General features: G+C 42.8%; 3 protein-coding genes and 1 gene segment (V, D, J or C); 2 read left to right on the forward strand and 2 right to left on the reverse strand.

Moving 5' to 3' along the window:
• epn1b (epsin 1b) overlaps positions 1–5,588 on the reverse strand; it is a gene marked incomplete at both ends in the record, with an annotated part of 13,879 nt that extends 8,291 nt beyond the window's left edge. Inside the window, 9 exons of the mRNA XM_079176194.1 lie at positions 56–217; positions 607–753; positions 1,392–2,357; positions 2,634–2,997; positions 3,381–3,556; positions 3,682–3,802; positions 4,104–4,232; positions 5,091–5,246; positions 5,520–5,588. Coding sequence (XP_079032320.1) covers positions 56–217; positions 607–753; positions 1,392–2,357; positions 2,634–2,997; positions 3,381–3,556; positions 3,682–3,802; positions 4,104–4,232; positions 5,091–5,246; positions 5,520–5,588 — 2,290 coding nt within the window. The remainder of the gene's footprint in view (positions 1–55; positions 218–606; positions 754–1,391; positions 2,358–2,633; positions 2,998–3,380; positions 3,557–3,681; positions 3,803–4,103; positions 4,233–5,090; positions 5,247–5,519) is intronic.
• LOC306708309 (Ig kappa-b4 chain C region-like) overlaps positions 1–24,820 on the forward strand; it is a 142,683-nt gene that overhangs the window by 75,204 nt on the left and 42,659 nt on the right.
• necap1 (NECAP endocytosis associated 1) lies at positions 6,887–10,800 on the forward strand. The gene is made up of 8 exons (XM_079176487.1): positions 6,887–6,997; positions 8,244–8,344; positions 8,919–9,023; positions 9,124–9,205; positions 9,532–9,640; positions 10,061–10,208; positions 10,389–10,482; positions 10,682–10,800. Exons 1-8 carry the CDS (start codon positions 6,903–6,905, stop codon positions 10,734–10,736), a joined length of 789 nt encoding a protein of 262 aa, XP_079032613.1. The 5' UTR covers positions 6,887–6,902; the 3' UTR covers positions 10,737–10,800.
• LOC306708802 (serine/threonine-protein kinase SBK1) lies at positions 18,672–24,606 on the reverse strand. Of its 2 annotated transcripts, XM_079176743.1 has the most exons (6): positions 24,580–24,606; positions 24,326–24,455; positions 21,113–21,257; positions 20,821–21,023; positions 20,569–20,730; positions 18,672–20,254 (listed from the first exon to the last, which is right to left on the reverse strand). In XM_079176743.1, the coding sequence occupies exons 2-6, from the start codon at positions 24,329–24,331 to the stop codon at positions 19,628–19,630; spliced, it is 1,143 nt and encodes a 380-aa protein (XP_079032869.1). In that variant the 5' UTR covers positions 24,332–24,455; positions 24,580–24,606; the 3' UTR covers positions 18,672–19,627. The 2 variants fall into 2 exon arrangements, with proteins under 2 accessions (XP_079032869.1, XP_079032868.1); XM_079176742.1 differs by lacking the exon at positions 24,580–24,606 and having other exon boundaries at positions 24,326–24,518.

Consider the following 24,820-nt stretch of genomic DNA (forward strand, 5'->3'; position numbering starts at 1 on the left):
CTTTTGTCAAAAATGGTGTTCGTCACCCAGAGTGAAGCATTTTCTCCGTCCTTACCGATGGCTTGCGTCTGGGCGGCGAGCGTGTTGGGGAGGGGGCTCTGTTTGGGTTTGGGATTAGAAGAAAATAGATCGTCCAAGTCAACGAGCGACAAGCCCGCAGAGCCCAGAAACGAAGCAGTCTTTCTGTACGCCTTCTCCTCCTGCGCCGTTCGCTTCCCTGCAATACAATAAAGGTCCAATTCTACTCTAAAAGGTGTTTTCTTCTGGGGGACAGGTCAGGGAGGAAGAGAGAGCAAAGCGGAAGAGAAGTTTAATTGATTATGATTGTTAGTCGCAGCTGCTTACCGATGGGAAGATGGGGGTGAAATGGAGAAAATGGAAGAAAACGTTGACATAAAATCAGATTCAGGCACAGAGACAGTTAGGTTGTTAGAGTCACCGTTCTCGGCCGAGCACTAAGCCAGCTGGCATAGTCTTATTTAGTTGATTTAATCAGAGCGGAGCATGTTATTGCTGAGTACCAAGCAGACAATGAGGTTTTATTCCCATGAATAATGGATGGATCACAGAAATAAGCCTTTAGACAGAGTGTGAAGTGCGATTTACCTGTCCCATTGCTAGATGCGTTGCTCGGCGCACCCCAAGGATCACCTTTTTTAGATGCTCCGTCGCCAAAGGGGTCACTAGACGGGGAGGAGTGTGAGGGTGGAGCAGGTGAACCCCACGCATCATCTGTGCTGACTGGAGCTGCAGCTTAACAGGGAAATAGAGCAGAAAGGTTTAAAAAAGACAAAACAATTAGACCTATCTAATCTAATCTAATCTAAATATTTCAGTGTAACGGCTTTGTTAAGGAACTTCGGTCATGTAAAAAGAAGTGGTTGTATATGAGGGGCGATCGTAACACCCGTCCCTGGATGGTCTCCTTGATCTTTCCCCAACTGTTCACTGAGTCCTGGTTGATGGCTTTGAGGCCCTTCCCAGTCGTTATGACTGGTTTTGATGTTTACAGATAGCTGACATGTCTGCTTACGTTCTCTCTTCCAATCTCTTACTCAGGGTCCTTAACATTTCACCAATAAAGTGTTAACCACAGCCGTTGCAAGTGATGCTTGATGGTTTGTGGCGGATATTGACTCTTTGTGCCCTCAAGACTCTTGCTAGACATTCTAACAGCACAACCAGGTAATAAAGTCCCACTGGGATGATTCTGGTGGCACAGGGGTTAGATCTCGCACAATATTTGACCACTTGTTATTCATGATCGGAGTTCTGATGACACCTGAGAAAGTTTTATTTCTTAAAGAGGGCGATGGGATATGGATGCAAGCTCTTGAAAGAAATACTAAGTTAACCTCGAGTTTAGGAGCATCTATTTGTTAGTTTCTTACCTGGAGCTCCCCATGGGTCATTGTCCAGTTTGGATGAATCTCCAAATGCATCAGAATTATCAGCAGGTGAGAAGGTGCTTGTCCCGTCCCCCCAGGGATCGCCACCCTTTGTTTCCTCTTGAGCAGACGGCGCCCCCCAGGGATCTGACCCGTCAGTGGGCGGAGAGCTAGCAGGGGCTCCCCACGCATCTGCATTGCCTTGAGGCGAGCTCACTGGAGGGGCATTGAAGGGATCGGGAGCATCATCTTTTGGTGGACTAGATGGCACTGTAAATGGGTCCTCTTTAGGGGGTGTTGTTGGTGCAGCAAAGGAGTCCTCTTTTGTGGGTTTGGATGATGCGGAGAAAGGATCCTCTTTGGGTGGTGTTGTTTCAGCAGTGAAGAGGTCATCTTTAGATGATGCTAGTGCTGCAAATGGGTGTTCTTTAGGGGGTGTTGATGCTGGTGCAGTAAAGGCAGCATCTTTTGGGGCATTAAAAGGATCATCCTTTGGAGCGTTGAATGGATCATCTTTCAGGGAGTTGAATGGATCATCTTTTGGGGCGTTGAATGGATCATCTTTGGGGGCGTTGAATGGATCATCTTTCGGGGCGTTGAATGGATCATCTTTTGGGGAGTTGAATGGATCATCTTTGGGGGCGTTGAATGGATCATCTTTCGGGGCGTTGAATGGATCATCTTTCGGGGCGTTGAATGGATCATCTTTGGGGGCGTTGAATGGATCATCTTTTGGGGAGTTGAATGGATCATCTTTCGGGGCGTTGAATGGATCATCTTTCGGGGCGTTGAATGGATCATCTTTTGGGGAGTTGAATGGATCATCTTTGGGGGCGTTGAATGGATCATCTTTTGGGGAGTTGAATGGATCATCTTTCGGGGAGTTGAATGGATCATCTTTCGGGGCGTTGAATGGATCATCTTTTGCGGCGTTGAATGGATCATCTTGTGGGGCGTTGAACGGATCATCTTTCGGGGAGTTGAACGGATCATCTTTCGGGGCGTTGAATGGATCATCTTTCGGGGAGTTGAACGGATCATCTTTGGGGGCGTTGAACGGATCATCTTTGGGGGCGTTGAACGGATCATCTTTGGGGGCGTTGAATGGATCATCTTTGGGGGCGTTGAATGGATCATCTTTGGGGGCGTTGAATGGATCATCTTTCGGGGCGTTGAATGGATCTGGTTTATCTTTTGGAGCAGCAAATGGATCTTCCTTGTCTTTAGGTGCATTGAAGGGGTCACCTTTTGATGCAGTAAATGGATCTGGTTCATCTTTTGGAGCTGAAAAAGGATCTTCTCCATTCTTTGGCGCAGCAAATGAATCTTCATCAGTTTTTGGCGCTGAAAATGGATCCTCATCAGCTTTAGTTGGAGCCCCCCAAGGATCACCGCTAGCGGGTGCGTCAGTTGTGTCAGGCTTTGAGGGTGCGCCCCATGGACCTGCGGCTTCTTTAGGTTCTTTCGGGGCTCCCCATGCGTCTGGTTTCTCCTTCTCCTCGTCCTCCTCCTCCTCCTCCTCCGCTTTCTCCCCTCCCCAAGCACCTCCTTTTCCGTCATTGCCTTTTCCTGCATCCTCCCATTTCAGCTCGTCTTCACTCAACTTGGCCTAGGATATTACAGTTAGAGAGGTAAACACAAACGCTTACAAATGGCTTCAGTATTGGTGTTACTGAACTTGTCCTGTTGACACATGAGATCTAACGGTTTGTTTAAGCCGAGTAATCGATTGCAATTGGTATTGTGAACCGGTCTGTAATCTAATTTCAAATAATCCATTCTTTGACTGAAATTTGACCTTCAAAAACTGGCATGGTGCATGGAACATTGGGTTTGTTGAGACTTTAAAAACATGTTGATATAACTATGCTTATTTTTGAGGATATGGTTTGCAGTGTTCCTGTACTCTACTGCATTACACTGCAGTGGTGTAGTATTTGTGCTTTTGTGTCCACTTGCCGTAGATGAGCTTTGTACTTGCTTTACACTTACCCTCCTCTCCCCTTCTTTCTTCTCAACTTCCTGCTTTAGACGCTCCTCTTTGCGGGCAGCGAAGGAAGCGGTCAAGTCGGCCACTGACGGTATGTTGTCTAAGGATGGAAGCCCTGCGGCCCCGCCAACGTAGCATGGCTTGTAGTTGGGATCCTTGATGGCGTCAGCAGATGAGGCTTGTTAATTAAAAGGAACGGAAAAGAGATTTAAATGAGAGACACTGACACATTAATTGAATTGTACTTCAACGGTTTAAACAATTGGCATTTAGCCAATGAGAGTTTAGGGCAGAAGGGCTCACCAGCAGCATTTTTTGAAGTCTTCTCTCTGGTCTTGACGGCAAAGTCTCTCTCCTCCTTCAGTTTATCATCGTCCTCCATAAGAATAAGGACAACTTTGGCCTTCTCTCTCACATTTCCACCCTGGGACAGATATGCTTAAATTATACTTTGATTGACAGCTCACTGGAGCAATACCCCATCTAAGCCTGAAAAACAAACCCCAAATAGTACAAGTTTTGTAAACCCAAAAGTGTCAAGCAATGTCTTCTGGAAAACTTTTGAATCAAGGGATTCTTATAAATGTGTGAGACACCATATTTTCTTTAATTGTGAACTTGGCCTGGAGGATAAAAGGAGTATGATGATATAGATATTATAGTGCCAGTAATGGACAATCTTAATGTACAGCATTCAACCTTTAAATGGAGACCAAAAGTATCACCTGATCCTTGCCATCCTTTTCCACAAAGCGATACTCTGTGAGGGCTTTGACGATGTAGATGTTGTCTTTCATTTTCAGAAGCACACGATCGTCGCCGGTCTTTAACAGGTACTCCAGCAGTGTCAGGGACTGGTATGAAAAAAAAGAAGCATGACAATGAGCACAATTTTATGTGAAACAAAGATGTATATGACTGACATAAGAATAAATTGTCAATCTGTACAGTTTAACAGCTTTTTTTTTAACATATAATTGTGGAATTTATAAGACAGAGCCATGAGAAGACAACAAAGTCTGTGTAAAATCACATATGTGGTGCAGTTTACATCGTTTCTAAAGTCCAGATTAATAAATCACGTTATGTGATCGAACCCAGAGTGCTTTCACTAAATGACAATATATTTCATTAGAGCTACAACAGTAAAAAAACTGCTAAGCTTATAAATATTGCAATATTACTCTAAATGTAGAGGTCCCTCTACTGCAGAATACCTAGTGAACAAATATGATCAAAACATTCTTCTAACACTTTAGTCTAAATCAAAAGGAGTCAGTGTATAAAATGCAAAAAGGTAATAAGAAAAGATCATGACTTTGTAATTTATGGTTAGTCTTCGGTATGTCGTAGGTTGTGAATGTAACTATATAAAAAAGCACTTTTTCAAATCGAGACAATATGTTAGTAAACATATATTCTAAATATTGTCTGAGCCCCTATTCTCAAGCTTCAGATAGCTTATCAGGGTATCCCATTCAACATATTTCCATTATGTATTACGATTGTTCTTATATGCTGAATTTAAACGGTGTTGTGAATGAATTGAAACTGAAACAGAACTGAAATTAATTATTGTCTGAGAACAGAAAAGGAAAAAAAGAAGAGCTACAGATGAATCTTTGGGTGACGTTATTTGCCTTAAATGAAGCATCATAACATCCACAGCAATGCCTGTTTTGAGTGGTATTTGAACGGTCTTCTTCTGATACCTTGTGGATGTGTCTCCAGTTCTTGTCGTCTTTCAGGCGCTTCCAGAGCATCGTCATGATCTCATTGCAGGCCACCACGTTGTAGGTCAGATCGGAGAGGTCGGCCATCTGAGAGCTGGACGGGCCCCACGGGTCATTAGACGTCGCCTCTCTCACCTGCAGAAGAAGCAAAGCCAGAAATGTCAGGAAATATAAGGCAGGCGGCTGTCAGAAGATCACAGATGCCAGCTTGTGAGAAAAAGGCCCACAGTCGTCGTAGAAATTGTGATTACAATGTAGCAAGTCATCTTTTACATCACCTCAATTATTTATGCTAATAAATAATTTAAAAATCCAATGAGAATACATTTTATTTCCTGCTAGAGGACACATTTAGCCGACATAAAGGGGGTATTGGGGTTCACGTAGTTCTTCATTGGCTTCTTTTACCTTGACCTCGGCCTCAGAGTAGTTCTGGACCAGGTTCTTCAGCTGTCGGCGGAGCATGGAGGACGTCATGGTGTCTAAGGAGGGGGAGGAGGGATCTGATTCAGAGAAAGCTTGTGAACAATGTTGCATGCTTGCACAGGAAGGGTCCACACACACACATATACACATAATCAAAAATTCAAAACACACAAACCACTCTACCTTTTATAAAGCCTGTGCTGTCAAAGATGTATTGTGTATGTTGCTTCAGTGCCGGCTCAGTGAGTGAACATCCTGCTGCTCTGTCTTCTCTCTGACTGCATTGACTTGTCTCAGGATGTTCAGAAACCAGATCCTACAGCTGCAGAGAGGAACCAGTCAACATTAAAAAACAAAAGAGCCGATGGCATTGAGTGGCAAGCTTACAATTATGAATGCATGACTGGAAAAAGCTATTCTAAAAAGGTGTGCCTACACCTGCTGTACGTGACAGCTCGTGGTAGTTTGTCATAACCACTGCGACAAACACAGATCCTCACCTAGGTTAGCCGTCTGGCTAAGCTACAAGCTAGTTAGCTGGCAGCCTCCGGTGGCTGGTGGGAGAAAATACAAGCTCACAACCTCATGCATAGAGATTAGTATTACTATTACACGGCTTGATCCCCAAATCAACTGCGAGTCGACGTGCTTGCAAGTAACGTATCTGTGAGGATGGTTTTCAGGACCTCGGACAGCGACCGAAGACAACCAGCAGCCGTAAATACGGTCGTACGTAGTTATCGAGCCAGCTGGAGTATAAGCTTACATATCACGACTGTTAGCGATCTAATCAAAGGGTTGTTGCAGAAGCAGTCGCTGTTGTTATAGTTAAGACTAGAACACAAACTCGCAGCACGTTATTTCGTGTGTCAAATATGCGTATTTGCATTACAAATAAAGGACTAACCCTGAGCAGATCTCCTCGAAGAATCCTGGACACGACGACGATTTCCGCTTCCGCAGTTTTCAGCACCACCTGCTAGTCCACGCCCCCTCACGATGTTGCTTTTCTTTTTTTACTTATTATTTATATTCTCAATTAAATACGCATGTCTGTCCACCAGTTTTGCGTCTTTTATAATGCAACTGAAAAATAAATTAGCAGAAAATTATTTTGTTTTCCTATAAAAATACAATTTGAAGGAATTTCACGAGAGTATGGTTCCGTTTTGGTTCAACTGACGGCGTTCTGACGGTCAGGACGCAGACCACACACACACACACACACACACACACACACACACACACACACACACACACACACAGAGAGACACAGACACACACACACACAACCCCCCCTCTCAGAAAAGAAGAGAATAAATGAGTCACAACCACTACTCCCACATCAATAACAGTTGAATCAAGATGGCGGCCGAGGGCGAGTACGAGTCGATCCTGTGCGTAAAACCCGATGTCAACGTTTATCGCATCCCGCCGCGAGCGTCAAATCGCGCATACAGGTAAAGAAATAACCGCCGGGTCGTTGACGGCGCTTTATGATATGGTTTTAACGGTGTTCGGTGTCGCTCGGTGCGGGCATTTCACTTTCACTGGGAACCAGAGCATGCTTACAAATCACGAATAGGGAGGAGGGGTTGAAGGAGTGGAGATAAAAAAATGTCCAGTTTAAAATATATACATATTTTTTTACGGTTTGAATCGCTGGCTGGTTCTCTGTGTGTCGCTTTGTTGTTCAGAGCGGTTGGGCTGTCAGAGATGTGACGGGGCCGTTTGTCATTGTGCCAGGACAGTCCCACTCCTGTGTGACAGCTCGGGATCCTCTTCACACACTGACACCATTGAATTGAGACCAAAAAACAACATTTTCAGGATTTTCTGTGTGGCTAGTATTTGATTGAGAATGTCACTATAGATTCAAACTTTTGTGTCTACCCTGTGATGCGCATTTTAACTGTCTGGGTTCCACATGCATGGAGAGATTATAGGCTATAAACAATCATAAAATAAACATATGGATCCATATGTGCACCAGCAGCCTTATCTAGACGGGCTGCAGTATGAGCATATGGGAATTAGAAAGAGAGGTATGAATGTTTATCCACCTTTTTATATTCATATACCAAAGCCTATAAATAACTAGATATGACACGTTTTAAGGTGGTTTATTCCAAGAAAATTCTGAAGGTACACAAGATGATTAAAGGGATGAGAGAGGTTTAGAAGAGGTTACTTTCACCTCTTCTTCATGTCTCAAAAGGTCCCTAAAATAAGTAAAATACTGGATACTTTCACCTCTCTATACCTCTAAAAGTATTTAAATCAAACAAAAATATTTGCGTCAACTGCTCACAACTCGCGTCAAAGCGATAACCTGTGGCATCACAAGTAGAGATGACTTCATTTATTTCACTGGTGTCATCGAAGATCTTTTTGGGTAAAACATGAATTAATACTTCCTGAAAAGATGAAAGATATATTTGAGTCATTCACAGCGATACAAATCTAAGATTATATCACAGATTTTCACATACTCTCATCACGGAGGTATTGTGTTAAATACCGTAATGTTTTCTTTCTGGTGTTTCTTTTCAAAATCCAGAGTTCATTATTAGTTATTTAAGGGTTTCCATTGTAAATATAAATAGACTTTCTTTGTGAAGCAGTTAGTTGTATATTTAATATAATATATCAATAATAATACCATTTACTGTTAATATACCCCACAAACATCTTGATTGTCTACAGGGCAGCTGACTGGAAGCTGGATACTCCAGACTGGTCCGGTCGAATGAGGATCACAGCCAAGGGCCAAGTGGCGTACGTCAAACTGGAGGACAAGGTCTCAGGTGGGACTTCATTGTGTGTTATTCTTTAACATTTTTCATTTAGTGAGTGAAGCCAGTGCGGAAGTGTGTTAAACCTGCATTCTCTCTAGTGTCCACCAGGGGGCGACTCCTCTGGTTGTATAGAAGTCTATGAGAAAATGACTCTACTTCTCTCTTGATTTATTACCTCAGTAAACATTGTAAACATGAGTTTATGGTCTCAATCTCTAGTTTCAAGTCTTCTTCAATACAGCATGATGTTCATTTAGTAAATGATGGTCCATTTAGAGTCACACAGACCATAAAGCAGGGGATGCTTTAGGGCGGGGCTACACAGTGATTGACAGGTCTCCACCAGAGACGTATACGGCGTCTCTACGTCACTCCTCATTCCAAATATGGTCACTTCCTGTTCATTGGTTGCGAAAAAAACAACATGGCGACGGCAAAATCGCATAACTCAAGGCTTCAACACGTCAGTCCACAAACCAATTTGTGACCTTTCGATGACTACGTTTACTTCTTATATACAGTCCGTGGTCCTGACACATTGTTCTCTATTCAATCTCTTGTCACTTCCCCTCGTGTCCTGCAGGGGAGCTGTTTGCCCAGGCGCCCATTAAGGAGTATCCCGGCACTGCCATGGAGACGGTCAGCGACTCCAGCCGATACTTCGTTCTGCGGATACAGGATGACAACGGTGAGGTGGTTATGAAAAAAATGACCACGAAGCCGGCCATGTTTGAAGTCCCCTTTTTTTCGGTCATGTCGGTGACTAAAACATCATCTCTCGTCCGCAGGTCGCAGCGCTTTTATAGGAGTTGGCTTCGGGGACCGTGGGGATGCTTTTGATTTCAATGTCTCTCTGCAGGACCACTTCAAGTAAGCAGTGATTCACGTCTTCTCCTAGAGATGAAAGTAATGGGATTACTCTCACACTTTTCAAACTTTGAGTTTGGTTGGAAGCATGTACATTCACAGCAATGACTTGATAATTAGACTTGCATTGTTATATTCCTTATATTTCCTACTGTCCCAAAACCCTCTGCAGCATAAGCAGTCCACTCCCAAACAAGACGCTTGTCTGTGAGATGTTCAGCTCTTCACTTGTGGAAAGCTGCATGCTGTGGTTTTTCCTGGAAACTGCTGAGATGCGTTGTTTCTTTGTGTATCTGTGCTGATGGTTTTGTTTGCGTGCGTCGCTGCAGATGGGTGAAACAGGAGCATGAATTCAGTAAAAGTGCCCAGCTCGGGGATTTGGGACCTAAACTGGACTTGGGCTTCAAAGACGGACAGACCATCACACTCAACATCGGGGTAAGAGCCTCGAAACGTCCAGCTGTTACTACAGTTTCAAAACTTCACTGTTAGTGGTTTTATAGTTAAATTAGCCTGAAAGTAGTCTAAATAAATCAGAAATGACACATTCATTTAGGTGTTTTTTAATGCTGCCTATAAAACATAAACTGGAGCTCCAGTGTAACTCGAGATGAAAAGCTTTGAGGACCATCTGTACTTCACAAATCAGTCAAATCATAATTTCTATTTCGGTGGCAACTTTACATCACATGGCTCTTAAATATCAAGCAACATTTAACAAAAACATGGGATAAAACACAAGTAAATAGTGTAAAAAGTGTTAAAAGTCATGCTGAGAAACTGGCATTAAAAAATGTAAACACTCCTAAACTTCTTGAACATCTGAGAGATGTAATTTTTCTTTGTCTCGGCCTCTAGCAAGGTAAAAAGAGGGATAAGCCCCGCCCACAAAGCTCAAGTGGGTTTGGACTCCTCCCACCACCACCTGGAGGCAAGATAGCCCCGCCTCCTCTGTCAGGCTCATCCAATCACAACATAGTCCCCGAGACGGGGGACATGGCCACAGGTAGGTTAGCATCTTTGTAGCGAGTGAAATTACGACGCTGTGCAGCTTTAACCGGGACTGACCTGTCCTCTTAATCACGGTTGTAATTAGTTTCTTGTTAAATGAGCTTCAGGCGGCAGGAAAATAAAGTGAAATGTGTGTTAATGAGTTCTGTTGTGTGTCTCCCTGTGTCTCTGTCAGGCTGCCTGTTGGAGCTGGACAGTAGCAACTCGAACACCGTGGTTCAGTCAAACCCCGGTTCAGATCTTTGGGGAGACTTCTCTGCTCCTGCAAGGTAATGTACACTGCGTCTGGCAAAAGTCTGTGGACAGCCACATGTAACATTTTGGGAGATTAGACCTTCATCTTAAAAGGTGTTGGTGTTCGAGTTCAGGACTCGTTATATTTGTCCACGCCACATACAGTTCTTTTTAAACTACAGCTAAACAATTCAAATGATACTGCAAACGTAACATCAGTTTATGTGTCTCCAGCTCCGTTCCACCACCGTCACCACCGCAGGACGCCGGACACTGGATCCAGTTTTGAGTCGCCGGCTGTCGCGTCGGTTGTGATCTCCATCTCACCTGCATCTGTGTCCGTAGCTTCCTGTGCGCACACACACACATATACACACACACACACACACACACACACACACACACACACACACACACACACACACACACACACACACACACACACTGATCCCAAAGCGTGAAACTCCACAGAGCTGTAGAAACAATATTTCATCCAGAAAGAATCCCGGGTTTCTTTCGAATGGGAAATGACGCATTAAATCAGTTTTAAAGCCATTACTTGATAAAAGCCATTTCTACCCCAAAAAGATATTCAAGGGCTAAGTGTGACGTCCTGAGTAGCAGGTTTGTTCCTCTTTAATGTGGCTGCATCGCCTCCCCAGTAGATGCCGCTCTGTTCAGAGCTTTATGTTTTTTCTAACTGCAACAGCTCCCCCTGCAGGAACTGCAGAGTGCTGCATCTCGAGAAAAAGTGTGAATAATGTGCAGAGAGCTGCAAAGCTCAGCGGAAGTGAAAGGCTACTTTAACTGTAAGACAGTTTCTTTATTGCTCTAAAGTTGGCACTTAAATCTAATTTATGTGCATCAGCCTTATTATTTCTAATGAATCATAACTTCCCTGAATCATTTTGGAATGACAGCAGCAGTCTGTCTAACTTATTTAAGTATAAATCATAAAGAAAGAACAGTTTGAGTCACTTAGACATTTGTGAGATTTAACGCTTTAAGAATAGTATTTTTAGACTGAACGGGGGTTTAGTGACTCCCTTCTTCACACTGTGAGTGGTGGAGTATGGCCTTGTCCACATGTCTCAAAATGATGATTCAAAGATGCAACTTCTAAATGTTTAGTTTAGCTGTGCATTATGGGATATGAAATTGATTTCAAATGAATGCAGACGCACCTACACCATGCCTTCTATCGGGAACCAGAAATGATCCATTGCACAGTATTGTTTTTAAGTTGTGTTCATAGAAATTTATACGGGGCGCATTCATGACTGCCGTATTAAATCTAATGTAATGTTTACAATGTGAAATCATATTTGTGTTTACTACTGGGTGGCATCAGTTGTCAAATCCAGACAAGTGTTCATCAGTAATGTCAATTATTTGCATTTTTACATCCTTTCACTGCATTTTCTTTTACAAAGAAGAATAAGCGAAGAATTAAACATGATGCCCATGCGATGGGTGTCCGTCTGCTGGCAGGTAATTAAATCTACTTCAATACCAATCAAATTTATTTCACCTCATTCTAATAAATGTGCCCTTCTAAAAATAATAAATCCAGTTGGATAGATTAAAGGAGGTGAAACAGAGCAGGAATGTCGGACTAGTCGTCACAAAGTCATATTGAGCCTTGAAGACCAGTCCTCCTTTCTAATATCAGAGGAAAGTTGTGATCTTTTTGCATTAAATATGTAATTTTGTCCACTAGATTTACATCCTTCTGTTGAAGAGAAAACAGAGGAGCTTTGGAAGTGGAGTGTGATTGAGTGCACATTCATTTAGCTGCTTCTTCTTGTTTGTGAAATGACCATGAAGCTTTTTTTAGTTTGTTTTTTTTTAATTTTTAAATACTGAATGTTTCATGGAAGTGAGATCTGGATGAACGGTTCAGGAGTTTAGTAAATCGTGTTCAACACGAGTCTGAAACAGCAGATTTAGACAATCTGAGGAAAACATTTGGAATTTAAAGGAGTAGTTTGACATTTTGGGAAATACTCTTTATTTTTGCCTTTGCTGAGAAATGGAAGAGATTATCGATATTATTCTTTATGCATTTAATGTGAAGCTGGAGCCAGGTAGCGTAGCTTAGCTTAGCATAAAGACTGGAAATGGGGGGAAACTGCTAGTCTGGCTCTGTCCTAAAGGAACAAAACAAAGTCTGACGAACACATTGTCTTTATTGTGGAACTATTCCTTTAATATGTTTGAATACTGAGTGAGTGGACCGACCTGATGTGGCTTATTTCACTGACTGTGGAATGAAATTGAAAAAGAAAGCTCTTTTACTGAAACCATGTGCACTGTTACAGATTTGAACAGAATGATTGTCTTTCTTCATCTGATGATGAATGTCTCAATGGCAGCAAATGATTTGTTAGTAGTTCACAGGACTTTGACATGTGAAATGTTACACGCGTTACTCGACTGTGAATTCATTTAATTTGCATACATCTGTTTGTTGTACGGTTTGCTGTGATCAGATCACAGGAGCTGCATGAATTGGCGTTTAGATGAGCGGGCTGATGGATGGTGACATGTGTGTTGTGTTTACATCGCTCGTATCGCTGGCTGAAATGTATAAAAAGAAATGTCGCCCATTTCTCACTCATTCCACTCCGGCTGTAAAATCACTGGACTAACACTTTTGATTCATGATCAATTTATTGAGAAAGAGGCAATAAATCCTTTCAAAGGACGTGTGATGTGTGATGTCTTATTATTATTATTATTATTATTATTATTATTATTATTATTATTATTATTATTATTATTGTGGAGCACTCCAGCAGCTCAACTACACAGTTATCAGTGATTGAAAATCCCTCGGACTGTTTATGAGAAATGCTATATCAGAATATTTCTCTTCTTTGTAACGATCCTGTAGCATCGTGCCAAAACTCTGGAGTGGAAAACCGATTATCCTGCAGAATATCAAGGCTATTTAATGTCTGCTCTGCTTTTGAGTTACGAGTCGCTTGCAGGTTATTTCAACACGCCACGGCTGCATGAGCACCGAGTCTGAAGGTCGAGAGAGACGATAAGTTCAAAACGACAGTGCAGACGTAACGGGGATCAGAGAGAAGTGTCATCAAGTTATCGTCATTAGGAACGATGGCCAAAACTAAGAAACACTACATCCATCATATCACCGAACGAGTAACAATTCAGTGAGGTTTAGGGGCTTGAATGTCTAATTTCAAGAAATATTAACCGCAAAATTTCACTTGTTCCATTTGCAGATTGTTTTTTAATTACTACAAGCTAAACATTGTATTCATTGTTTTTTCTTACTTATTTTTAAAGTGGCCCTTTTTTTCCAGTAAAATCCTTTTATTCCTGATTTCACCTGAATTATTACGACTAGTCGTTAAAAGTCACAATATTGAGTCTAATATTGTAAACAAGTACAAGTGTGAACTTGTGAACCAACACTTGTTTATTGAATTTTTATAAATAAACTAAAATATGGCTTGAGCATATTTAACATTGAACATCCTGCTTTAAACACTAGCTGTTGACTAAACTCAGTAAAATGATCTTGGCACAGAAAACTACATTTGACCGTTTCTGCTTGTTCTGTTTGTTGCATCTTAACATTAGACTTTAAGATTTACATCTTTATCTTATAAGTGGACTGTGTACTGTTAGAGTATTGAATCGGTTTAAAAACACGTTGTTAAACTACACATGTTCTATTGTTTGGCCCACGACTCCTTATATGTATCTATGAATCCCACAATCAGACACGTTTGTCCGCTCCTGAAGTGGTGGAAAGTAATTCTCTCACTTTTCTCAGCTGAGATCAAACTTGATGTCGGACTTTTACAGTTTTTGTTTGTTTTATTACACAAATAAAGGATTTAAAAAGTGTCCCTGGCTGTTCAGATCACCATTATTCCCCCGGTGAGGAAACCGAGACAGTCGCAGTGAGAAACATTGCATAATCTCAGGACATGAGCTCATTGCGCAGTAGCTTTTAGCTCTGCTGACGGACAGAAAGAGAGAGCGACAGACAGCTGGACGGACGGACGGACACACTGAAGAGGGGCGACACCAGGAAACCAGCGACCTCATCGGGAACTCGAGTCGTCTTCCTCTCATTTTCTCCTCACCTCCCTTCAACTCTGAGGGTCATTTTAACCTTTTGGTGCTGTAACTTAAAAAGTGTGACAGCACCATCTGACCTCAGGTCTGCAGGGCTCAAGCTTTTGTGTGTGTGTGTGTGAGTGAGTGAGTGTCTCGCTCCCCTTCTGATCCGGGTCCATTCCTCCTCTGTAACACACACTCAGCGGCACTTCCCTCCAGAACATCGCGTCATTTGGATGGATTCATTTGGATCCTCGTCACAGACATTCAGGACTTTTAATACTCGATGTCCCCGCTGAAGATTCTGCTTCCCCTTTTCAGAGAACTTATCCCATCTACCATCATCAGTGTGATTTCAAGGTTCAGCATGCAAACTGTGCAACACTCAAGAATATCATATTATTCAGTCTGTCTAGTCTAGGTAAGGGACAGACAGAAGCACGGCCAAAACACTCCCAAAGACTTTGGGCTAATCTTAGCTGAGCATCACTTTCAAAGCTACGCACATCAGCACTTCATAAAATAAATAGACGCCTACATTTTTCCTATTTGGCTCAAGGTCGTGATGAGAAGACTTCGGAGCAGGTGTCCAAGAGATTACGTCGCATTCAGAACACAACGTGTATCCGTTGCAGGAGAGCCGTTTGCATCCTTCAGATCCAAAGACGAGTTACCGGTGTGGTTACGATGCCAGCAGAACAAAGTGAGCGTAAAAATAAGTCTTTCACACAGGACACAGCAGAAAACAGTCCTGCTAAGAATGTCTTACTCTCAAAACTACATCAGTCGCTCTCCCGTCTAATAAAAAGCCTGTGGCTCACACACTGAAAGTTTGCACTGACCAATCATCGCTATTTGACGACGCTGGTTGGTTTGTCCGTCCGCTTTGGTCCAGATTGAAATATCTCAACATGTGGGGAAGTTTGGTGCAGACATTCTTTGGTCTCCAGAGGATGAACCCCGAAACAAACCGTTGGACGTTTTGTTTTTGTCAAAGAAAACTCTATTAGTTAACTATTAGGTAAGTATTGTCAAGATGAATGCACTCTGTCTTCAATTAGCCCACTGTTGTGAACAGGTCCAGAGACACACACCATTAATTCACTACCATGAGCTGCCATGTTGATCTGTTCTACAGGTTATGTTAACAAAACAACTCATGAACGCCACAACAAAGTTCAACGATTAAACTGAACATTCACACTCAAAGGGAGGACCTGAAGCCTCCACCATCCAACAAGGATGTAGCCTAACATCACCTTTACCCTCTTCAGTGCTCTACAACCCCGTCAGCCTTCTTAGTCTCGTAGAAATGTAAACCGATCTGTCAGCCGGACTTGTAAAAAGTCATTTATAGGGATTTGCCCCGTGTGTCAAATAAAACCACAGTCTGCCACACTCATCATCTTAACCTCTTCACGAAATCCTCTTTGCCAACTTACATGATCATTTAAACCTTTCATAGTAAGAGCGTTTAACTTTTAGTTGTCATCTTTCCAGCAGAACCTGAAGGCAGCACAAGAGTTAGAATAACAGCCCCTGGGCAGGTATGTGACAACATCATGCACACTTTTATTAGCAGGCACTTGTCAATTCCACCGCGGACAAATATAACACAATATCTCCTCATGTCATATCGTGTTGCATTTTGTGACGTCTGCATTCATTTATTGATTCATGACTGAGTTTAAAATAATTTATTCATGATCCGTCCTCCTGTCAGCTTCTAGCCTTTCTTTTCTCACTCTCCTCATTTGCATTTTGGCAAACGCACACACAGTCCAACACGCATGGTGTTAACGCAACATATCAGATGAAATGTCAAGAGTGGAATAGTTCACAGGCCACCGACCTGCGTGCCCCCCCCCTTCCCCCAACCCCAACCCTCCTCGGACCCTCGGGACCTGCTTCCCAAATGCGATACGGTAATATAACTGTCTGCCTTTAACAAGCTCGCTAATTCATGAGTTTGGGCTCAGGAGGTTTTATTGAGATAACTCCCAGATGATCTCTTTAACTCAAACTTCACTTTGGTAGCATCAAGCATTTGTCGTTGGCTCCTAACCAGCAGCGATTGTGTGTTATTTGGCACTAGACGCAGGAATGTTTTAGGGGCTGCAGAGAAAAGCAGACAAGCGAGAGGTCAAAGGTTGGAGTCACTTTTTGCTTGAACCAACACCTCGATGGGATGATTTAGGTGGAGTTGTGTGTGTCGGGGGGGCTCACGGGGAGTGGGTCTGAGTACATAACCTTAAATCCTGCACTAGTGTCCCGTCATACCGGCATGGACTAAACCAAGCCGTAAAGACATATTTGAAAGTGCCTTTTTAAATTGGGTTCATGTGTTCATAGCTGTTATTTTACTGGCTGTGGGTGAAAGCTTTCTATCTCCATCACGTCAGCTTTCCAGGAACTAAAACAAAACCAGCCTTGTTTATTTTAGCTTTATGATTGCGGTCAATTTGATATTAATGCAGAAAGAGTTTCACAAGCAAACTTTCATTGGAACTTAAGGTATGACAGAAACTAAAAATGGAGTCACAAGGCTGCTTTAGGTACAACACGATCTGCTGGTGATATATGATGAGGTGTCCGTGAGGCCTTCAGAGGGATCGGGTAAACAAGGCCTCATCTCCCCTCAGATTTACTGTAATTAAACTCACAGCACTTTATTTTTCTCTGCCATGATAATTAATATCATAAAAATAAACAATACAATTTGACATCTTATTAGCTTGAAACGAAGGTGAAACAGAAAGTCCTGTTGGGCTGTTCTATCGTTCTGCGTTCTATTTATAAAGCGGAGGTGAGGGTAGTAGGACGAATACCTTTCTCCTGCAGCAGCTTTTTCTTGTTGTTGTTGTTTTTACCTCAGTTTATATTTATGACTCCTCTGGTTTTTATTAGACTGGGCAGCGGGTCAACATTCTGCCATCTCCCTTTGACCCCAGCGTCTCTCTTTTCCTTAAAAAAAAGTCAAAGATCAAAATGTTTTGTACGTGGAGGTGCATGTGAAAGATAATTAATAAGTGTGGGGGGGGGGGGGGGGGTAGCTGCCTTTAGATGAATGTATTTTCTTGATTCATTTATTTATTTATATTTAATTTCTTCTGTTTTTTTCAATTTACTGTTTGACAAACATCATTTTTGTATTTACGTAAAAATGTAAATGACAAGAAAAAGGCAAAGATCAGACGTTTTCTGGTAAATAAATCACACTGTATCGCCGGCCTCTGCCTCAGTCGCAGCACAGGAAACGGACACCAGGGGAGTAAAACATCTTCTCCCCAGATTTAAAAATGTGGTCCAGCTGATTGTACCTGCAGGGCAGACAGTGTGTGACTTGGCTGCACTGTGAGGCTCAGCGATCAGGGAGCTGTGAGGCTCAGCGGCACATACATGGCACTGAAAGGTTGTAGTGTCAAATTTACAACGGCGAATCTATTTTTAAAAACATCTGGGGAAGCTCTCCAGACGGTCCTCACCATGTGCGTGCCTCCGTGTGCGTGTGCGTGTGTGTGTGTGTGTGTGTGTGTGTGTGCATGTGATCTATTTGCATTGGTGTATAATCTCACAGGGACATTATTGAGATACGAGTATGCCGGGTGGTGATTTACAAGGTCAGTTACTTAAAAGTGTATAAAAAGATGTGTCTTTGTGATGTTCAATAAAATCATGCGAGGATTCATTGTGTTCAAACTGTTTACAAAAGAGCCTTTTTACAAAAACAATACATTCATTGCATTTAAAATATATGTTATAGACTGCACACGTGTGTAGAATACACAAATAAACACATTGTGTCAATAACACTGCAGTGTTTGTTATATTCCGTAGGTGATGTCACAAAGTGTCTCACTGTGTTGTGTATTGATGAGTAAATCCACGGAGCTGTCCGTGGTGCTGAAGCAGCAGACAGATTTTTAAAATTGCGACTATTTTTTATCTGAAATCACAAACTGGTTATATTGAATTTGATACATTAAATGTGATAAATGTACAATATACAGAGAAAGAATATGCGGTTTGTGGTTATGTACAAAGTGTTACAGCAGCTTAGGCTAGCAAGCACACAACTAGCGTTAGCTTAGTGTGGCTTGCTGCCAACTATGTTTACGGTGCTGAAGAAATAAATGCAGCATATCAACATTTACTTCCAGAAATAGCCTTTGAATAGGCTTATTTTTATGAAATATTTGTCATTTTTTATTACTTGAAACCGGGTCAAAGTGTTTTGACACCTCTCAGCCTGCTGGCAGACACGTTGATGGCGATGAAAACAGTCTATATACAGTTCATAACCTGCTGTGATGAATACGCTCAAAAGTCTAAACCCAAATATAGACGCAGAGCACTAAAGGTGGTATCTTTTACAAGGACATGATAGTATGACAGCTATTAATTATTCATTTTACAGCACGAATAAACACTCATAATCCCCAGAAGAGCAGCTGTTACATTCTTTTTTCAAGACATTTTTAATCTCATATTTCAGATACAGTTAGTTATGGTAATTTAGTTTAACTAATAAAAAATATAGTGTTGAAATAATTAATGAACAAATGTCATCTCCAGTAGCTCTCAAGCCATTTGAAGAGCAGCGTCGTTTCACACCGTGATCTGCTGTAGAGTTGTCTAGTTTGTGTTGACGTTGAAATATTGGAGATATATTTACACATATTTGTCTTTTCAGTTGGGTTGCAACAATAATTTAGCTGTTGATTATTAGAATCTTTGGAATAATTGATCAACCACTTAAAATGTAACAAATGAGTGAAATCGTTACATTTTAAGAGCTTAAAATGACGAGTGTGCTTTTGTCTGATCAACAGTCCAATCTCTAAAAATATTTAATTTACAGTCACGAAACCCTCTAAAAAAAAGCACCAAATTCTCAAATTAGAGAAGCTTGAACCGGAGGATCTTATGACCATAATGGGCCCAACGGAATATGTTGCTAAACTCTGAACTAAAAACAATATGGCTCACGTTTAATAAGCTAAACATCACATTTTCTTTATAAAACACGTGTTGTCATGTAAAAAGTGACGAGTTGCTTCATGTTCTCATTATTTTGACTCCTCATCTCTCTCCTCTCCCCTCCTTCTCTTTCATTTTCCTGATCGCCCCTTTCCCTTCGCTCTTCTTCCTCTCCTCCTCCAGCCTCGCCCTCTCCTTCTCCATCACCCACTCCCCTCCGAGGTAATTCAGCGCAACCTCGGGTCGCCCGCGGAGCCAGGGCGTCGCGTCGAGGAGCGTCCGGAAGAAGAGGCGGGCCAGCGGGGTGAAACACGCGAACTGGGGCGCCACGGGAGGCCCGTCCTGTTTCGCAAGTCCTGCACCGATTGAACCGCCCTCGCCCTGCGGCTCCGCCCACACGTCCAGCTCGTCGTCGACGAGGCCTTCCGCTCTGTCGGACCACTCCCGATACTTCAGGTACGACCGGCAGTCACTGGCGGTTTCGGCCCAGGGGTGACTGCCGGTGAGCATGGCGTAGGTCATGATCCCCAGCGCCCAGCTGTCCGTGCTGGGCTCCACGGACACCCAAACTCTCGCCTTCTTCGTCCCCTCTTCATCCTCCTTGACGGCACACTTTCCATCATCGCCCTCGCTGCAGCTGTCCTCGTTGCCGCGAGCGATCTCGGACTCGGGGGTGCAGTAAGGAGAGCTGTACCAGACCTCCGGGACCCTGGTGCCCACGGCCTTCACCTGGTGGAGAACACTCATCCGTTTGTCTCTTTTCTACGACAGATTGGTGATTGCAACTAAAATACAGTCAGTTTAATGTGATACAACAAGAGGTTAGAAGCTCCTGTAGATGGATGGATACTCTTTAAACCCTGGACAGTCTTCCCCTGCTTTATTTCAAAGAAATAAAAGAAAAAGAAAAAAGAAAAACTGACGTTCCCCCTTATTCTGCCAAATTAAACAAAAATAGCTTTAGAAAGGCAACCCTGAGGATGTTCGCTATGACCAAACATTCAACATTCAACGTTTAACGGTACGGTGTGGTTTGTACTGACCATGCCAAAGTCTCCCAGTTTGACCCAGCGGCAGGCAGAGTCGCACAGGAAGACGTTCTCCGGTTTCAGGTCTCTGTGGACGAAGCCAAGAGAGTGCAAGTGGGACAGAGCGCCACAGAGCTGGGACACCACCCGCTGACAAGAGTCCTCCTCCATACCGACCTGCACAAGGGGGGGGGGGGAGATGGATGTGTGAGCCAGAGGCCTACTGAAATCCTGCATCTGAACACAGCATGAAAATAAAGCCCACACCTCGGGCAAGATGACGTCGTAGAGGTCACCAAAGAGGCTTGCTTGCTGAGCGAAGACGTAGTGTGAAGGCGTGGAGTAGGCGATTCCCAGCGCTCTGGTCAGCGACGGGTGAGTGCAGAACGAGAGAGAGAGGTTGTACTCCCTCAGGAAGGAGAAGAGAGACGTGGACTCACGAGGGAAGAACTTCAGAGCCATCGGAGTACCTGGAGGACACGCTGGGTCAGATACTGACGGAGGTCTTTTATTTATTGGTGTATTTAAGTGATGATCAACAATAGTTTCTCCCCCTCACCTCTCTTCCGGTGTACAGCCAGCATGACTTTGCCATACGAGCCTTCGCCCAGCAGCTTCAGGACCTGGAAGTGCTCCGATGTGTCCATCGCTGTCAGAGACTGAGCCGTCAGGTGGCACATCTCATCCAGGAGCTTCGTGGCAGCCTGAGCGCACACACACACACACACACACAGTACAATATAGACAACATTAAATGTGTTTGTAGCAGGAGTTTACTGATCACAGGATTATTCTTGATTATTATAAAGACCTGTGAGTGGTGCTCTAGCTACAAGTACATTCTGTTTCTGCTACAATAACAACATGAAAAGATTGTGATGCATCTGTGAACCTCTCGAACTATAAATCATTTACAGCTTCACCGACTGCTGTTGGTGACTTGTTGTCTTTTCTTTCCCCTTCAGCTTTTGGCAACACCTTTCACAAGTAAATTGCATCATGAGGCACGTTATGGAGCCAGCGTTCACAAAACCAGGACCTGACAGGATGTGACATTACAGGGACATTTAGCAAGTCATGTTTAAGATTTTTCACGTGTCATTTAACGTTGTTCTCATTCCCAACTCGTCACATGCAGACGCACAACTACTTGGTTAGGTTTAGAAAAAGATCATGGTTTTGGTTTAATAAATAAGGATGTTTGCATATATGGAAATGAAAATGAAAGTTCGGTCGGCTGGTCAGCGTAAACCGTCTCATACGGACACACAATCGCAGTTTGTTGTGAATTTAAACAAAACTACTTTGTTATAATAAATTAAGTAACGTACGTAAATCATGTATTTAGCATTAACAATATAACGAGTAACGTGAACATATGGATGCAAAATCACAGTTTTGAACGAGTGTGATTTCATTTAAACTACTTGGTTAGGTTAAGAAAAAGATAGTGATTTTGGGGTGAAATAAGGATGTTTTTCTCCTAAATTAAGTTATGCACATAAGTTAAGTATAAATCAACAGCTGTTTGACGCACTGATGCACCCTGTCCTCCTCCTCACACACCACAACTGACTTCACTTGGTGCTCACGGGCATGAAATGACACGTGAGAAGACACAAAACGAGTCGCGATAACGCACAAAAAGGATTTGTGAGGCCAGGCTGCTTTAGTCCCCCCCCCCCCCCCCTTTTTTTTTTTTTTTGCAGCTCTTTGGAATGCAGCGCAACCGTTGCCGTGATGATTGTCGTCATGGCGATGCCGGCGACACTGATCCAAGGGTATAAACATGTCTGTTAATAGCCTCCCGAAATCCTTTCACACACACACACAGACAGTCTGATCTTTGTGTTGTTCCACCACAGCTGGCACCCTCGGGCCCATGGCTGGGGTTCGGTGTCACCGTCCATCCAGACGTCGGGCAGCTCATTACCGCTCATTAGAGGAGAAGTCAGAGCCCCCCCCCCCCCCACACACACACACACACACACACACACACACACACACACACCCGCTGAGCATTCGTTCATACTTAGCAAACACAAACACTCGCAACATTTCGGACACGTTTCACGATCAAATGTGCAGATTGTTTCGGTTAGAAATGCAACATTTGTGAGATTTAAGATGTAAACTGGAAAGTGTTTTTGGTGCGAGGTATGATTCATAAATGTAAGAACAGTTTAAATTCAATCAACAAGGATTTCTAAAGTCAATCAGCTGCCAGATATTTGCTTAATCTGCAGATGCAATACAAACAATGTTTGATCGCTAACGAACACAAAGACGTCGCTGTGACAGTGCAGCACATACAGCAGAGCTTTGCCATGTGGTCGATGTCTAATCCATCTGTGAATACATGTATAGGGCGGGGGGGGGGCTCTTCCCAGAGGAAGCTCAGACCCTCAGATTTTGTTGTGCTCTAATTACTGAACTATTCAGGTCAGTCTGAGACAAGGCCAGCATCATGAATATTTTAATAAAACTTTTTTATAGTTTATTTAGTACATGAAGTATTACATTTTTCACTTAATCCTTCAAAAACGTTTCTTTTTTTCCCGCTTGTGCAGATTTCTTTGAAAAAAAGTGGAAAAGTTCAGATTCTGCGGATGATCTGAATAAAATAAATCAGCCACACACCGAGCATAGCTGACGGACTCAGAGCTGGTCGGGTTTGGACGAGTGTCAAAGAAGGTGACGCCGGTCTGATCGCTCACAGAGCTACTATGACAGCTTCAATGTGGGACACACACACACACACACACACACACACACACACACACACACACACACACACACAGGCAATGACTGATGTGTGATAGAGATAAATGTCCTCTACTAGGAAAATGGTGTCTGTGGACCACAAACACCATGTGTGATGAAGGACAGGATCATCAGCATACAGTTGGAGCTAAAACATGTAATTGACACCAACATACCGATATTAAACAAATACTTGAGCTTCTGGATCTCCTTTCACTCCTCGTGCTTTTAAACATATACATTCTACTATTCATATACGACTGTTCCTTTTCAACAGGTTTCAGGACTATTAAACAGCATGTGTGCAAATAATGTCTGACTTTTAAAATCAAACATTTAAGGCAATAGTTCACAGTATCAGTGTGTTAAATGAGACAATAGAGCCTCAAAATAACAAAACATCTTGATGTTTATTCTTTAGAGGACTTATTTAATCAACTGTGTTGAAGCAGCTCACAATAAAAAGAGTCATTCAACAGTATTAAAAAGGTATAAATCTGATTGCACCTTAAAATAATTGTCATTAGTCCAAAACATGTTTTAAGTGTTTCAACATTTAACTTTTATTAAATTATGATATAAGGCAACAAAAGCCCTCTGATGATAATCATGATGGAGATAATTGTTGAGACGAAATAAACACAGAAATATGAAATGTTCACATTGCGCTTCATGTGAAACGCTGCTGCGTCACACATTCACGGTGATCTCTTTAAAATACATCCGTTTGCATTGTTCCTGCTCATGACATCAAAATACACTCCATATGTTCAACGTTCTTCTTCTGGTAATTGTTATTTAAAGGGTCAGGTCACTCAAGTTGTGCCTCTTGTGGTCTCTTCATCACACAGATAGTTTCTATCCGTGCAGGTTGTGACGTATCTGTGCAGTTCCCATGAAACTAGAGGTAAATGAGAAAGTGTGTTTGTTTTCTCACACATTGAGTGACCTGACCCTTAAACCTGTGAAAGCTTGCAGTGAGAGAATCTCTGCAGCAGCTTTGACTTACTGTCATTCTGCAGCTGTGGTTCAGTTCAGCGCCGTTGAACTTCAGTTGGAAATCTGTCCAACATAAATTCTCTTCATTGAGCAGAAGCACCTGTCAGGAGATCCTCCACATCTGCTGCACTTCTTTACACCTTCGGTACAAAAACACCCCCGCTGTGTGAGTGTCAGTCTGCTGCAGAGAGAGTTCGGCTGTGATTTGCAGTCAGAGGAGAAACTCTGACCGACGAGCTCTGAGAATTTCATGTCTATCCTCACCTCCACTCCTCCCCCCGGATCCCAGAGAGTGTCCTGCTTGTGTGTGGGCTCGTCCTACTTTACATCCCTCATTTGAGCATTTTCTTCTTGCCTTCCTTCCTTCCTTCCTTCCTCCCTCCCTCCCTTCCTACTCTACCTCTGTGTGTGCTCTGCAGAGGAAGCTTATAGTGACTGAGCGTTGTTCATATGCACGATTGCATCTGTGTGAAGTCCGGTTTGAGTGCTTTCGTCAAGTGTAAAT

The sequence above is a fragment of the Pholis gunnellus genome, assembly GCF_910591455.1.
Source record: "Pholis gunnellus genome assembly, chromosome: 16".
In the NCBI taxonomy this organism is placed as follows: Eukaryota; Metazoa; Chordata; class Actinopteri; order Perciformes; family Pholidae; genus Pholis; species Pholis gunnellus.

Bases quoted from the DNA above. Each gene is read 5' to 3' on its own strand.
- necap1 (XM_079176487.1), top strand. From the start codon at position 6,903: ATGGCGGCCGAGGGCGAGTACGAGTCGATCCTGTGCGTAAAACCCGAT. The intron at 9,024-9,123 runs GTGAGGTGGTTA...TCTCGTCCGCAG, and splicing joins GCGGATACAGGATGACAACG to GTCGCAGCGCTTTTATAGGA. The intron at 10,209-10,388 runs GTAGGTTAGCAT...TGTCTCTGTCAG, and splicing joins GACGGGGGACATGGCCACAG to GCTGCCTGTTGGAGCTGGAC.
- LOC306708802 (XM_079176743.1), bottom strand. The intron at 20,731-20,820 runs GTGTGGGCTTTA...CCCCTTGTGCAG, and splicing joins ACGACGTCATCTTGCCCGAG to GTCGGTATGGAGGAGGACTC. The intron at 20,255-20,568 runs GTCAGTACAAAC...GTTCTCCACCAG, and splicing joins AACTGGGAGACTTTGGCATG to GTGAAGGCCGTGGGCACCAG.